Below are 13522 nucleotides of genomic sequence, written 5' to 3'. Positions count from 1 at the left end.
CACGTGCACGCACACACACACGCACACACACCCCTGCCTCAGGCCCTTTGCACTTGTTATTGGTCCTGCCCAGAATGTAACTCTCCCAAATGCTCTTGGTCACCTGGGTGGAGGCCTTTCCATTTCACCTCAAATAGCCCTCCCAGCACTCCGTCCCCATGACTCTACTTCATTTTCTTCCTCTGGAGCAGAACATTTCTGTGTATCTGCTGTCTGTATTCTCCTGAGACGATAGTCTCTCCATAAGGGCAGGAAGACGTCCGTTGTGTTAGGCAGGCTGTTGAATGGAGAGTGAATGAGCGCAGGAGGGAACAGAGGCAGACAGGCTCACAGAAGGGAAGGAGAATCCCAGGGGCAGCGTAATGGGCCCCTGGAGGCCCCCCGCTGCACAGCTGCTGGGGAAAGTCCTCCCCGACAGGGGAGGGTGTTGGCGGGTGGGGGTGCTTCCCACTGCACTCCGTCAATCCTGCCTGGTGCAGCTTTAGTGCCCCTCCATGTACCGAGGAGGGACCCAGGAAAGTTCCTTGTGAGCCACTGAAGACGGTGTGGTTGGGGTTACAATGTCAAAATACAAAAATAAAGAATAATTTTGGGGCGCCTGAGTGGCTCCGTAGGTTAAGCATCTGCCTTCTGCTCGGGTCATGATCCCAGGGTCCCGTGATTGAACCCTGTGTCGGGCTCCCTGCTCAGAGGGGATCTGCCTCTCCCTCTGCCTCCGTTTGCACCACCCCCACATAAATAAATAAAATCTTTAAAAAATTAAAGAATAAGTTCAAAAAAGATTTTGTGAGCAATTTTTAAATTATTTATTTATTTTTATTTTAAAAAGATTTTATTTATTAGACAGAGAGAGAGTGAGAGAGACAGAGCACAAGCAGGGGGGAGTGGGAGAGAGAGAAGCGGCTTCCCACGGAGCAGGAAGTCCAACGTGGGACGCGATCCCGGGACTCAGAGCCGAAGGCAGACGCTTCACCGATGGAGCCACCTGGGCACCCCTGTGTGCAATTTCTTTAGGGATAAATGTCTTTCCTTTTCTTCTTCTACTTATAGGGAAGAGAGGGTATTCAAAAAAGTCAGAAAGTGGAAACAACTCACATACGCATCGGGGGTGCATGGATACACAAACGTGGGGTACTCGTAGAACGGAGTATCATGTTGCCATGAAAAGGAACACAGTCCTGATTCGGGGAGGCCCCTTGAAAACATGGTGTTCGGTGACAGAAGCCAGCCACAGAAGGCCACAGATCGTAGTGTCCCATTTACGGAGATGTCCACAGAGGCAGAGGGTAGGCAAGCAGTTACAGGGAGGCGGGGGGAGCCTGCTAATGGTCTGAACTTGCTTTAAGGCGTTGACAACGTTCTGGAATTCTAGAGTGGTGCTGGGGGCACCACTGGTGTATTTAGTGTATATGCTGGCTGCACATATACTGATGAACACTGAGTCATAGACATTAAAACAGGTGAATTTTATACTGTGTAAATCCCCTTTAAAAAAGAAAAAAAGATTTTATTTATGTATTTGTCAGAAACATCGAGAAGGAGTGCACTAGCCGGGGGAGCACCAGACAGAGGGAGAAACGGGCTCCTGGCTGGGCGAGGAGCCCCACACGGGACTTGATCCCAGGACGCTGGGACCATGACCTGAGCAGAAGGCAGACGTGTCCCCGATGGAGACACCCAGGTGCCCCCATGTAAAATATATCCTTAAAAATGGAAGGGAGATATACAGAGGGGAAAAGATTCAAGGAAGACGATGTGCTTCCCCGCACCGGCTTCGAGATGTCGGTGTGGGGGGGGTCAGGAAGTGACAGAAGCAAGTGCCCCCACCCCTGCGTCGGCCAGCCGAGGGCGGAGTCTTCGGGCCGGCACCTGCACCCCACTCTGCCAGCACCTTGGCTCCGTCCCTGCCTTCCGAGGCCTCCCTCCGGCCTTGGGAGTCCCCCGGCCCCTCCCTTCCTCTGCAGGGGCTCAGACTGGATTTGGCCCTTCCTGGCCAGCCAGCTCAGGTCATTCTCTGGGGCTTGGTGACCAGACTGGAAGGGTTTGAATTTGAATTCCAGCACCTGCCCCGTGCCCCCTCCCCTCGCCATGTGCCATGTGCTCTGAGCCTTGGTTTACCACGTGTCCAGCAGAGCAGAAGGGCCCCCTCCACCTGCGGAGAGTCCCGGGAGCCCCAACGTGGCAGTGTGGCCAGGAGGCCACGTGGCCCAGCAGGCTCAGGGCCAGCAGGGGCCGCATGCTCCCAGGGCTGCAGCAGCTGTGTGCGCACGGGTGCCCATGCTCGGGCCTGTTGCCATCTGACCATCTGCTACCCCAGAACGCTTGTTGGACCCTTGCTTGCTGGGCCACTGTGCAGGGAGGGAGGTGGGCACCTGTCTCCAGTGAGGCAGCGACTGTGTTCGGCCACTAGAGGCCAGTGCAGCCTGAGGGGGCCAGGTGGGCCTGCCAGGACCAGCTCAGTGCACCTGGGGAGCAGGGTGGGGCCAAGGTCCCTTGGTGCCTCCAACCCCAGGGTCCTCTGAGGTGCCACCACTGCCTGGGACATGAATCCTATGCCCACCACCCTGTGCTCACAGTACTTCGAGTTAGCCCAGAGACTGGGACTGTGGAGCCTGCCCAACTAGCTTCCAGAGCCTTCCTGGAGCTGAGGCCTGGCCAGGAGCGGGCAGGTGCAGATAAGTAAGGTGCTGGCCTCGGAGGGAGCACCTGAGGGAGTCAAGCTTCCAGGAGGGAACTTCACCTAGGGGAAACCAAAGGGAAACCTTGGTTTTGGGCCCCAAGGGCCCCAAACCCCAGTCCAAAGGCCTGGGAGCCTGAAAGAAACTGCAGCATTTCTATTTAGAAGGTTCTGGAAACTTGTAACCAAGACAACATTTTTATTTTTTGTCCTGATGATATCTGGGTCGTTCAGGGAAGCTCTAGCCCATGAAAGTTCTTGCTGGGGTTCCAAATCCCTCTTGCTTCTCCCAACATCCTGATTCGTTCAAGGTCTCCTCTTTGTTTTCCCAGCAGTCAAAGCTGACCAAAGGAGAGGGCCACTGGGGAGGGGGTGGAGTCGGAGTAGGAAGAGGGGCTCAACCAACGGTTTGCAGGAGGTTTTCCCCTCTGAATTCCAAAAACAGGGTAAAGCGGGGGCCCAGCCTGGACTTGCTTCTTGGCTTTTCCCACTGGGGTGTTTCTTTGACCCCTCATCATTTCAAAATTGGCTCAGAGATTTTTTTTTTTAAGATTGTATGCATTTATTTGTCAGAGACACAGCGAGAGGGAACCTGAGCAGGGGGAGTGGGAGAGGGAGCAATAGACTCCCCACTGAGCAGAGGGCCCCATGCGGGACTCAATCCCAGGATGCTGGGATCATGACCTGAGCTGAAGGCAGATGCTTAACTGGCTGAGCCACCCAGGGGCCCCTGACTCAGAGATTTTTTGTGTAAGAAACGGATTCCGGAATTCCTGTGGGTTCTGGTTTGAGCCCCTAGCAAAAAGTGTTTCGAGATGCATCTCAGAACAGGTACAACACTAGAGATCCACAGCTTTTACCTTAAGAAGAATTTTTTTTTTTTTAAAGCACTCACTTCCCGTGAAACACAGTCTGGGCATGTGCAAACTATAGAGGTCAATTACATTCACTGTGCGCCTGACCCTGAGGGGGGTGGGGCTCCAGGCACAAGGAACGGCACTAAATGGGCACACACTCCAGGCATGGGCACCCCTGCTAACCTCCAAGCTCCTCCCACTCTGATGTGATCCCCCCAGCCTCCGAAGGGCCGCCCCAGAGTCAATGAGTGCGCTGTTGGTCCGCAGAGCGGGTGGGCCCGTGGGGGAAGGGGGGGGGTGTTTAGAGCTGCCCCCTGGGGAAGGGCAGATGGCACGACACAGCCTCACGGGCGGTGCCAGACAGGCCACCAGACATGGGAGCCCCTTCCTGAAGCCTCAGGCACCTGCCTTCGCTGCCCACAGCTCGCCAGGGCCTCTGTTCACTTTCTGTGAACACAGAGTGGACTGGAGCAGGGGCTGTGCTCAGACAAGCACCCCCCATCCCCCGACACTGGAAGAAAGTCGCAGCCTCTGGCTTTCCATGAGCAGGGACACGGGCCTGCAGCCTTCAGCTCACATCTTCAGCCCTGAGCACCAAGGCAGGGAGGAAACAGTTGTGACCCATGACCTTGGGCTCATTGACAAGGACACAATAGTAGGAAAGGTTAGCCCCTGGTAGATCTGCACCCAAACCAGGCCTGTGCCAGTCTCTTTATGCACTCTCTCCCTCTCTCCCTCTCTCTTTTCCTTCCCCCTTTTAACGTTGTAATCTCTACACCTAACTTAGGACTTGAATCCGCACTCCGAGATCAAGAGTCGCATGCTCCAGTGACTGACCAGCCAAGGGCCCCTTTGCGGCTTTAAAGACCCTGCAGCCACGCTGGGAATCTAGACTACTCTTGTCTCCAGCATCTCCTCCACACCGGGCCCTGGCGAAGGGCCCACAACTGCCTAGCGGCAGAATTGGAAGGTGACCCTTGCAAGGTGCTGGTCCTTTGAGAAGTGTGCCATCTGCTCACGCGGCCGGAGTCCCTGGATCAGGGTGGGAGCCGCCTTCGGTTTTCACCCCCATGCCCGCCCTTTCTCACATTGGTGGACACAGGGCTGGGGCATAGAGGCAGTCCGCCATGTGCGGAGTTCAGTGTATGATTGCAAAGCCAGCGCTCCACGACCCCCCGCGTCCCCCGCTCCCTGGTGCTCCTCCTGACCTGGCTCAGGTTACCCCCTTGCAGTTCCCAAACCTTTCCCCTGTTGGTGTGCCTTCCTAAACACGCAGTCTGGGCCTTTGGACCCGTAAGGGACTGGAACAGCAGTGTCTCCCGGCCTTTCCCGAGATATCAGGTTAGGGAGATCTGTCCGTGCGCCCCTCCCTCTCCCGTCCCTGGGACCAGGAAGTGGCCCAGGAAGGGGCCCAGCCCTGTCACCGTGCAGTCCGCAGGTGTCTTATTCCAGGAAGGCATGCCCACACCCAAACTCCGTCACTGCATCTGAATTTTCAAAAACCAGCAAGCACAGTGTAACAGAACCTTTTGTTTATGTAAACCCAGCCCAACCTGTTTCAAGTCCTGTTGAGAGAGGCACTCCGGGTTCTCTCTGGCCTGAGTCCCCCTTGTCTCCCCCACCCTGGCCTGGAGCTTTCCACTGCGGAGCTCTGGCCTCAGGGGGCCTCCCTGCCCTCCCCACTCTCAAACTCTTGCCCTTTGATCCTCCCCAGCCAAGAGGAAGGACTGACCCAGGATGTCCTGGACAGTCACACTTGAAGGACGAACTTTCTCCTTCCTTCCCCTCCCTCCACAGATGCCTTCCGGGAAAGGCCTCGCCAGTGGAAACTCCCAGATTAAAAGATCCTAAAGCAAATCTACCTTTAAGGCTAATAACCACTTCTTTAAGTCTTGCTAATAGGAGGAAAATGCTCATATTTGTCTCCAGCCTACAGACATTGTTAACTGGTAACTTTGAGCGATATTGTTTGTGTTGATTTTTTGCCGCCTCCCCCCACCCCCATCTGCACTCAGGTTGGAAATGCAGAGGCCGGAACCTCCCGTGTCCAAAGGACCTGCTTGAAACATCTCTCACTGGATCGACCCGGTGGAGCCTTCTGGGACGGAGACTCCACGGACTGGCGAGGGGCGGGAGTGGGGTCCTTGCGCCCCGCGCTCTACTGAGGGGCCAGTGCATCTTCCCGCCCCGGGGTGGCACAGTCCTAAAGTCCCTGGGGAGATGAGTGTCAAGTCCTAACCCCGCCCTTCAAACCGTGCTCTGCAGGAGGCGGGGGGGGGGGGTTCCACTTAGTTCTAAAGCCCCCATCTCCATCTGTTTCCCCGCAGAAGGCTGAGGTGCGGAGGTCAGTTCCAAAGCCCGCTCCCCCGGGCTCGTCCCCGCAGGCGACGGGGGCGGGGAGGCGGGGAAAGGGGTGCTGCCACACTTCTAAATCGCCCGCAGGTGGCTCTCCGCTCCCGGCCGCGGCGCTTCAGAAGGAGACAGGAGGTCCCCGGACGCGGACCGCGCGCGTCCACGAACCGTCGGGCTGGTCCCTCCCATGTCCCCACTCCAAATCCTAAATGTCAACGCAGCGTGTTTTCCTTTCCGTTTAAAAGCTGCGCTTTAAACTCGGTGGGACCCGGATCCGGTTAGTTGCCGATGGCATTTCCAAGTTTTGTCGGGGTGAAGCACTTTAGCCTCCCGCATTGTGCTGTGAATGTGTGACCTCCCTCCAGCCGCGGCCGCCGTCCCCGACCCCGGGCGGGCCATGCGGCACCCGCCCTCTCCCCGGGCCCAACCTGCGCGGCGGCCCGCGCGGCGCTCCCCGCGGACCAATGCTGCCCGCTTGGTGGCGGCGGTGGGGGTGGGGGTGCTTCGGGCCGCGCCCCGCCCGGGACCCGCAGAGCCACCGCCCCACCGGTAGCGGCCGCCGGGGGGCCCCCCTGCCCTGCCTTTCCCGGCCCGGCTCCCTCGGCCCCGCCCCCCGGGGAGGTCGGGTGGGGAGGCCGCGGGGGAGTGGGCCCGGCCTCCCCCGGCTGCGCCCCCGCGTCTCCATAGCGATCCTCCCGGCGCGCACCTCCGGGCCGGCTCCCCCCCGGGCTGAACAATGCGCGGCGGGGCCGGGGGCGGGGCCCAGCTGGGCCGGGGGCGGGGAGAGCGCGGGCCGAGGGGGCGCCGGCCGAGCGCACCGCCCAGGCAGCAGCCGGCCGCCCGGGTCTGAGCGGCGCGGTGCGGCCCCGCCGGCTCCGGGAGCGCCGCCCCCGCCCAGCCCCGGGCCCGCCCCGCTTCCCACGCCGCCCGGCTGAGCCCGCGCGGGAGCCACCTGGAGCCGCCGGCAGCCGCCGCCACGGCAGGTTGATGCGCGGCGCCCTCCCGGGACGCGCACAGGAGCCATCTTGAAACCAACTTCGCAAACTTTCGCAAAGTGCTCTCGAAGTGGAAGCTGCGGGGGAGCCCGGGAGCGCGGCCGCCGGTGTCCCCGCCGGGGCCCCCGGGGAGGCAGGGCGCGGGCCGCCCCGAGGGCCCGGCGCGGGGCGCGCAGGAGCCCTCCCCCGGCCGCGCCGGGTGGATGCGGAGCCGCGCCGGGTGCATGGATTGTGCTCGGGCGCCCGGCTCGGGCTCGGGCTCGGGCTCCGGGCCATGGCGCCGCCGCCGCCTCCCGTGTTGCCCGCGCTGCTGCTCTTGGCCGCGGCCGCCGCCCTACCCGCGCTGGGGCTGCGAGCGGCCGCCTGGGAGCTGCGCGTGCCCGGCGGCGCCCGCGCCTTCGCCCTGGGGCCGGACTGGACCTACACGCTGGACGCCGCGCGCACGCCGCGGGCGCTGCGGGAACTGCTGGACGTGAGCCGAGACGGGCGGCTGGCGGGGCGGCGGCGCGGGCCGGGCGCGGGGCCCCGGGGCTGCGTGCGCCTGGGGGGCAGCCCGCTGCCGCTGCTCGTCCGCCTGGCGGCCCGCGGCGCCCCGACGGCCCTGAGCCTCCGCCTGAGGGTGCGCGCGCACGGCCCGGGTTGCGGCGCCCGGCTCCGGCGCCGACCGGCCACCGGCGCGGAGCTGCGGGCGCGGGCTGTGCTCACGGTGCCGGGGCCCGGCGCGGTGCTCTGCTTCCCGGCCCCCGGCGGCGGCGGCGGCGGCAGTGGCGGGGCCACGCTGCACTCGGCGCTCGCAGCCCTGACCACTTTCCCCGCCTGTCGGTGCCCTCCGCACCCCGGCCCCCGCTGCCCACGCAGATCCGTCTGCCTGTCGCCCGGGGGCTCGGCCCGCCTGCGCCTGCTGTGTGCTCTGCGGCGCGGGGCCGGCGCCATCCAGGTGGAGCTGGCGCTGGAGGCGGCCGCGGGGACGCCCTCCCCGGCGCTGTCGCTGTCTCTGTCGCCGCCGACCCAGCCCCAGCCCCAGCCCGGGGCGGTGGCGGCTCGGCGGGCTCGGCGGGGCGCTGGCGGCGGCACGACCCCTCAGTTCCCGCTGCCTAGCTACCAAGTATCCGTGCCGGAGAACGAGCCAGCCGGCACCGCGGTCATCGAGTTGCGCGCGCACGACCCGGACGAGGGCGAGGCGGGGCGCCTGAGCTACCAGATGGAGGCCCTGTTCGATGAACGCTCCAATGGCTACTTCCTCATCGACACCGCCACGGGCGCGGTGAGCACGGCCCGCGCACTGGACCGCGAGACCAAGGACACGCATGTGCTCAAGGTGAGCGCCGTGGACCACGGCTCACCGCGACGCTCCGCCGCCACCTACCTCACCGTCACAGTCAGCGACACCAACGACCACAGTCCGGTCTTCGAGCAGTCCGAGTACCGTGAGCGCGTGCGTGAGAACCTCGAGGTGGGCTACGAGGTGCTGACCATCCGTGCCACCGACGGCGACGCGCCCTCCAACGCCAACATGCGCTACCGCCTGCTGGAGGGCGCGGGCGGCGTCTTTGAGATCGATGCGCGCTCCGGCGTGGTGCGCACCCGGGCGGCGGTGGACCGGGAGGAGGCGGCCGCCTACCAGTTGCTGGTGGAGGCCAACGACCAGGGCCGCAACCCAGGCCCGCTCAGCGCCACCGCCACTGTGCACATCGTGGTGGAGGACGAGAATGACAACTACCCCCAGTTCAGCGAGAAGCGCTATGTGGTGCAGGTGCCAGAGGACGTGGCTGTCAACACACCTGTGCTGCGCGTGCAGGCCACTGATCGGGACCAGGGGCAGAACGCGGCCATCCACTACAGCATCGTTAGCGGCAACCTGAAGGGGCAGTTCTACCTGCATTCCTTGAGCGGCAGCCTGGACGTCATCAACCCACTGGACTTCGAGGCCATCCGGGAGTATACGCTGCGCATCAAGGCGCAGGATGGAGGCCGGCCTCCGCTCATCAATTCCTCGGGGCTGGTCCTGGTGCAGGTACTGGACGTGAACGACAACGCCCCCATCTTCGTGAGCAGCCCCTTCCAGGCGGCCGTGCTAGAGAACGTGCCCCTCGGCCACTCGGTGCTGCACATCCAGGCGGTGGACGCGGACGCAGGGGAGAACTCCCGCCTGCGCTATCGGCTGGTGGACACGGCCTCCACCTCTGTCGGGGGTGGCGGGCCTGCGTCCCAGGACCCCGCATCTCCCCCGGACTTCCCTTTCCAGATCCACAACAGCTCGGGCTGGATCACTGTGTGCGCGGAGCTGGACCGCGAGGCGGTGGAGCACTACAGCTTCGGGGTGGAGGCGGTGGACCACGGCTCGCCGCCCATGAGCTCCTCGGCCAGCGTGTCCATCACGGTGCTGGACGTGAATGACAACGACCCGGTATTCACGCAGCCGGTGTACGAGCTGCGTCTGAACGAGGACGCCGCCGTGGGGAGCAGCGTGCTGACCCTGCGGGCACGTGACCGGGACGCCAACAGTGTCATCACCTACCAGCTCACCGGCGGCAACACCCGCAACCGCTTTGCCCTCAGCAGCCAGAGCGGTGGCGGCCTCATCACCCTGGCACTGCCGCTGGACTACAAGCAGGAGCGGCAGTACGTGCTGGCCGTGACCGCGTCCGATGGCACCCGCTCGCACACTGCTCAGGTTTTCATCAACGTCACTGACGCCAACACCCACCGGCCGGTTTTCCAGAGCTCCCACTACACCGTGAATGTCCGCGAGGACCGGCCGGTGGGCACCTCCGTCGCCAGCATCAGCGCCACCGACGAGGACACCGGTGAGAACGCCCGCATCACCTACGTGCTGGAGGACCCTGTCCCGCAGTTCCGCATCGACCCGGACACGGGCACCATCTACACCATGACTGAGCTGGACTACGAGGACCAGGCCGCCTACACCCTGGCCATCACCGCCCGGGACAACGGCATCCCTCAGAAGTCCGACACCACCTCCCTGGAGATCCTCATCCTCGATGCTAATGACAACGCGCCCCGCTTCCTGCGGGATTTCTACCAGGGTTCCGTCTTCGAGGATGCACCGCCATCCACCAGCGTCCTCCAGGTCTCTGCCACCGATCGGGACTCGGGCCCCAATGGCCGCCTGCTGTACACCTTCCAGGGCGGGGACGACGGGGACGGGGATTTCTACATCGAGCCCACGTCTGGCGTGATCCGCACCCAGCGCCGCCTGGACCGGGAGAATGTGGCGGTGTACCTCCTCCGGGCCCTGGCTGTGGACCGGGGGAGCCCTGCGCCCCTCAGTGCCTCAGTGGACATCCAGGTGAACGTCTTGGACATTAATGACAACCCCCCGGTGTTTGAGAGGGACGAGCTGGAGCTGTTTGTGGAGGAGAACAGCCCCGTGGGGTCTGTGGTGGCCAGGATTCGTGCCAATGACCCCGACGAGGGCCCCAACGCCCAGATCATGTATCAGATCGTGGAGGGCAACGTGCCCGAGGTCTTCCAGCTGGACCTGCTGAGCGGCGACCTGCGAGCCCTGGCTGAGCTGGACTTCGAGGTCCGGCGGGAGTACGTGCTGGTAGTGCAGGCCACCTCAGCCCCGCTGGTGAGCCGGGCCACCGTGCGCATCCGCCTCCTGGACCAAAACGACAACCCGCCCGTGCTGCCCGACTTCCAGATCCTCTTCAACAACTACGTCACCAATAAGTCCAACAGCTTCCCCACGGGCGTGATTGGCCGCATCCCGGCACATGACCCCGACCTCTCCGACAGCCTCAACTACACCTTCCTGCAGGGCAATGAGCTCCAGCTGCTGCTGCTGGACCCGGCCACCGGAGAGCTGCAGCTCAGCCGGGACCTGGACAACAACCGGCCGCTGGAGGCGCTCATGGAGGTGTCTGTTTCGGGTGAGTGGCCGCCCGGAGAGCCGCAGGGACCCGCCGGGGGCCTGCCCTACCAGCCGGGGCGCATCTGGGCAGGGCCCAGGCGGCTCTTCGGGCATCTGTGGGCTCCGGTTGGAGGATTGGTGCCACGAGCTGTGGGGCGTGCTCCCCGCTTAGGCCAAGGGAGTGGGAGGGTACGCACTGCTTCCCTCAGCACTTTTTCTGGGAGCAGGCTCGGGCTGCCTCAAGTTCAGGGCTTTTTTTTTTTTTTTTGGCGCTTTCTTCCACAGGCTGATTGTGATTCCTGATTGTGCTATGAAAAGTTGGTCTGCAGGGCTATCTGAGTTGTCTGGTTTGCTTGGTACCGTTCTGTGGTCAGCCCTCCGCCTGTCTGGAAAGATCAAAGGTCACCGCCCGCCCGGTGTGCTGCATGGAAATTGCTGGACGGTTCCCTGAGTCACCCTGTAATTGGGCGGCAGTTGGTTCCCGTGATGTCTCTTTTCTGTCTCCTGCAGATAATAACAATCCCGCTTATGTGTGCTCGTCTGTCTGGGAGCGCTTTGAAAAGCATAGCCTCGTTTGATCTTGGCTTCTGCTCCTGGACACGGGCTTGTAATTTGGGTCTTACTGAGAGGCCTGCCCAGTGTGGTGGTGGAGGAGCTCAGTGCGGGTTCCCCGGTGTGGGAACCCAGAGGGCCCGCTCGGGGCTGGAGGTGCGCAGTCGGGCAAGGTGGTCTCGGCTCCGTCAGCCTAATGCCCGGCAGCAAAGAGCGCACCCCATGCCGCCGACCCCCGAGTGCCAAGCGGGCTCCCCAGGGCCGGGCGGAGGGGACAGATAGAGGGCGTGGGAATTGGGAGACACAGCGGCTCCTTAAGGGGGCCCGCCTGTGGGCAGGGTCGGCTGGTGCAGACAGGTGCCCTTAATGACGAGACCAAACTATTACAAGAAAGGCTTTGACCGTGGGTTGTTTGAGTCAACGTTTCGGCTGACTTACTTGAACAATAAATGATTTCAACACAGTGTCACCGCGGGAGCCCTGCGAGAATTAAAAAGGAAATTCTCTGATCTGTTTTGTTTTCACCTTTGGTTATCAGTCGTTATACCCCAAGGGTTGGGTGGCAAACAGGTCCCCGTTCTAGTTGTTTGCTTGTGAGATCCGGAGCTTAGGGTCCAGTTCTGCATGGTGCAACCGTTCGCCAAGGCTTTCGGCGGCACAGTCTCTCCGCAGGTGCATATTGTAGGTTTTGTGGGGTCATGTACATGCGCAAGGGACACGGAAGAGGCCCTTAGGGGGAAATTATTAGCGGGCTTATGGGTATTCCGAGCAATGACCTGATACCAAAAATTGTTTCCTTCCCAAATCCCCACTTGGGTTTGCCCGGTTTTTGATCCTTCTACTGTTCTGCGTGCTTCGTACGACACAGTGGAAAACAGCCGGTGCGGAAATGACTTGCAACACCCTGGGGTTTTGACTGCACAGGGGACACAGGGGGCCTTAGTGGGAACAGTGCGTGTGGAAGCAAGGATGTTGTGTGTGTCTGAGGCGTCAGGAATGTGGGCCCCCTGTGGCAGCCGGATAACAAGGCTTAGGATGGATTTCATCCCCCCAGAGGGGAGTTACTGAGAGCTGGCTTGCCTACCTGGAGGGCCGCCGCTTGGGACCACAGCTGAAGGTGGGCTGGGGTCCATGCCACGTGGGGGACTGTCGCAGTGGTCTCGGTGACCCAGGGCCGACATAATGCTTCTGCCCCTCGGGCACTGGGCCTTCTGGGGGGTCCCCCAGGAATAGGTGGTTCCCTTTCGCTGGATTCTGATGCGACAGCAGGTGGCTTTATAAACCCTTGCACTTAACATGAACACGCACCCTTCCGGGAACTGGGAGGTGAGCGGTGTTAGGATCCTTGCCTGCGAGAAAATTCTGGAGGAATGCTTTGCCGGGCTGACCATTCCAGCGCCAAATCCTCGCTCAGTGCTGATTCTGTGCTGAGGTTTGAGGGGGGGACACCGGGGTGCGCTGTGGCCCTCACCCCTTGACTGCTGCTGAGTGCTCGGGCAAAGCCAATGGCTGGAAACTCTTAAAATCTGTGATTCCAGACGGCAGAGCGTGGGGTAGAAACAAAACAGAGCCCGAAGTCAGTCTTTGAATGAACCGGGGTGGATTCTTAGGTTTTGTAAAGGAACAATGGAGAAAGCTGTTGTGGGGGACTCACACCCTGTTTTCATTGAAGTGTTACTGGCTTTTTGGGATTTACAGCCGTGCCCTAAAGCCTCTGATGCCTTATGACCGCCCTCGCCCTCGAGGTGCTGGATGGAGCAGTTCTGTGGGCGCCAGGCCAGCAGGTCGCCGGCAGAAGAGGCTGCTGGGAAGGTGCCCTGGGGGAGGGCCTGAAATGGCCAGGCAGGGGGAGGGGTGGGGGGGGGGAGGACTGTGCGGGGGGGGGGGGGAGGGCCTGTAGGGGAGGGTTATGGGGGGGGGTGGGGGGCAGGAGGAAATGGCTCCAGGAGAGAGCAGCTTGGGGGGACCCGGGGACCAGGAGGGCCTTTCCTTTTGCCAGACCAGGGGTGTCGGTTAGCGGGAACGTTTTAGTAGATGATACTGATGGTTTCACACAGACGCCCGAGGTCAGAACACTGTTTGAAAATGTTTTGGAATTAAAAAATAGGCACGTTTGTATAACGGCCAGTGTTTGGAGGACAGCCAGCCCCACAAAATGCTCATTCTCTATGTGACGGTTTTTGAATGAGGTTTAAAATTCTGTGATTGGGAC

At 61.8% G+C, this 13522-nt stretch overlaps 1 protein-coding gene across 1 annotated transcript in view; it reads left to right on the top strand.

The window, feature by feature from the left end:
* Positions 1 to 6673: 6673 nt before the first annotated feature.
* Positions 6674 to 13522, top strand: part of CELSR1 (cadherin EGF LAG seven-pass G-type receptor 1) — a 133285-nt gene continuing 126436 nt past the window's right edge. The window contains exon 1 of the mRNA XM_059187287.1: positions 6674 to 10777. Within this exon, the coding sequence (XP_059043270.1) occupies positions 7156 to 10777 (3622 nt within the window). The 5' untranslated portion in view covers positions 6674 to 7155. The remainder of the gene's footprint in view (positions 10778 to 13522) is intronic.

The sequence above is a fragment of the Mustela lutreola genome, chromosome 8 (assembly GCF_030435805.1).
Source record: "Mustela lutreola isolate mMusLut2 chromosome 8, mMusLut2.pri, whole genome shotgun sequence".
NCBI classification, from domain to species: Eukaryota; Metazoa; Chordata; class Mammalia; order Carnivora; family Mustelidae; genus Mustela; species Mustela lutreola.
Note: the sequence above shows the minus strand (reverse complement) of the source record. Positions and strands in the feature narration are given on the sequence as shown.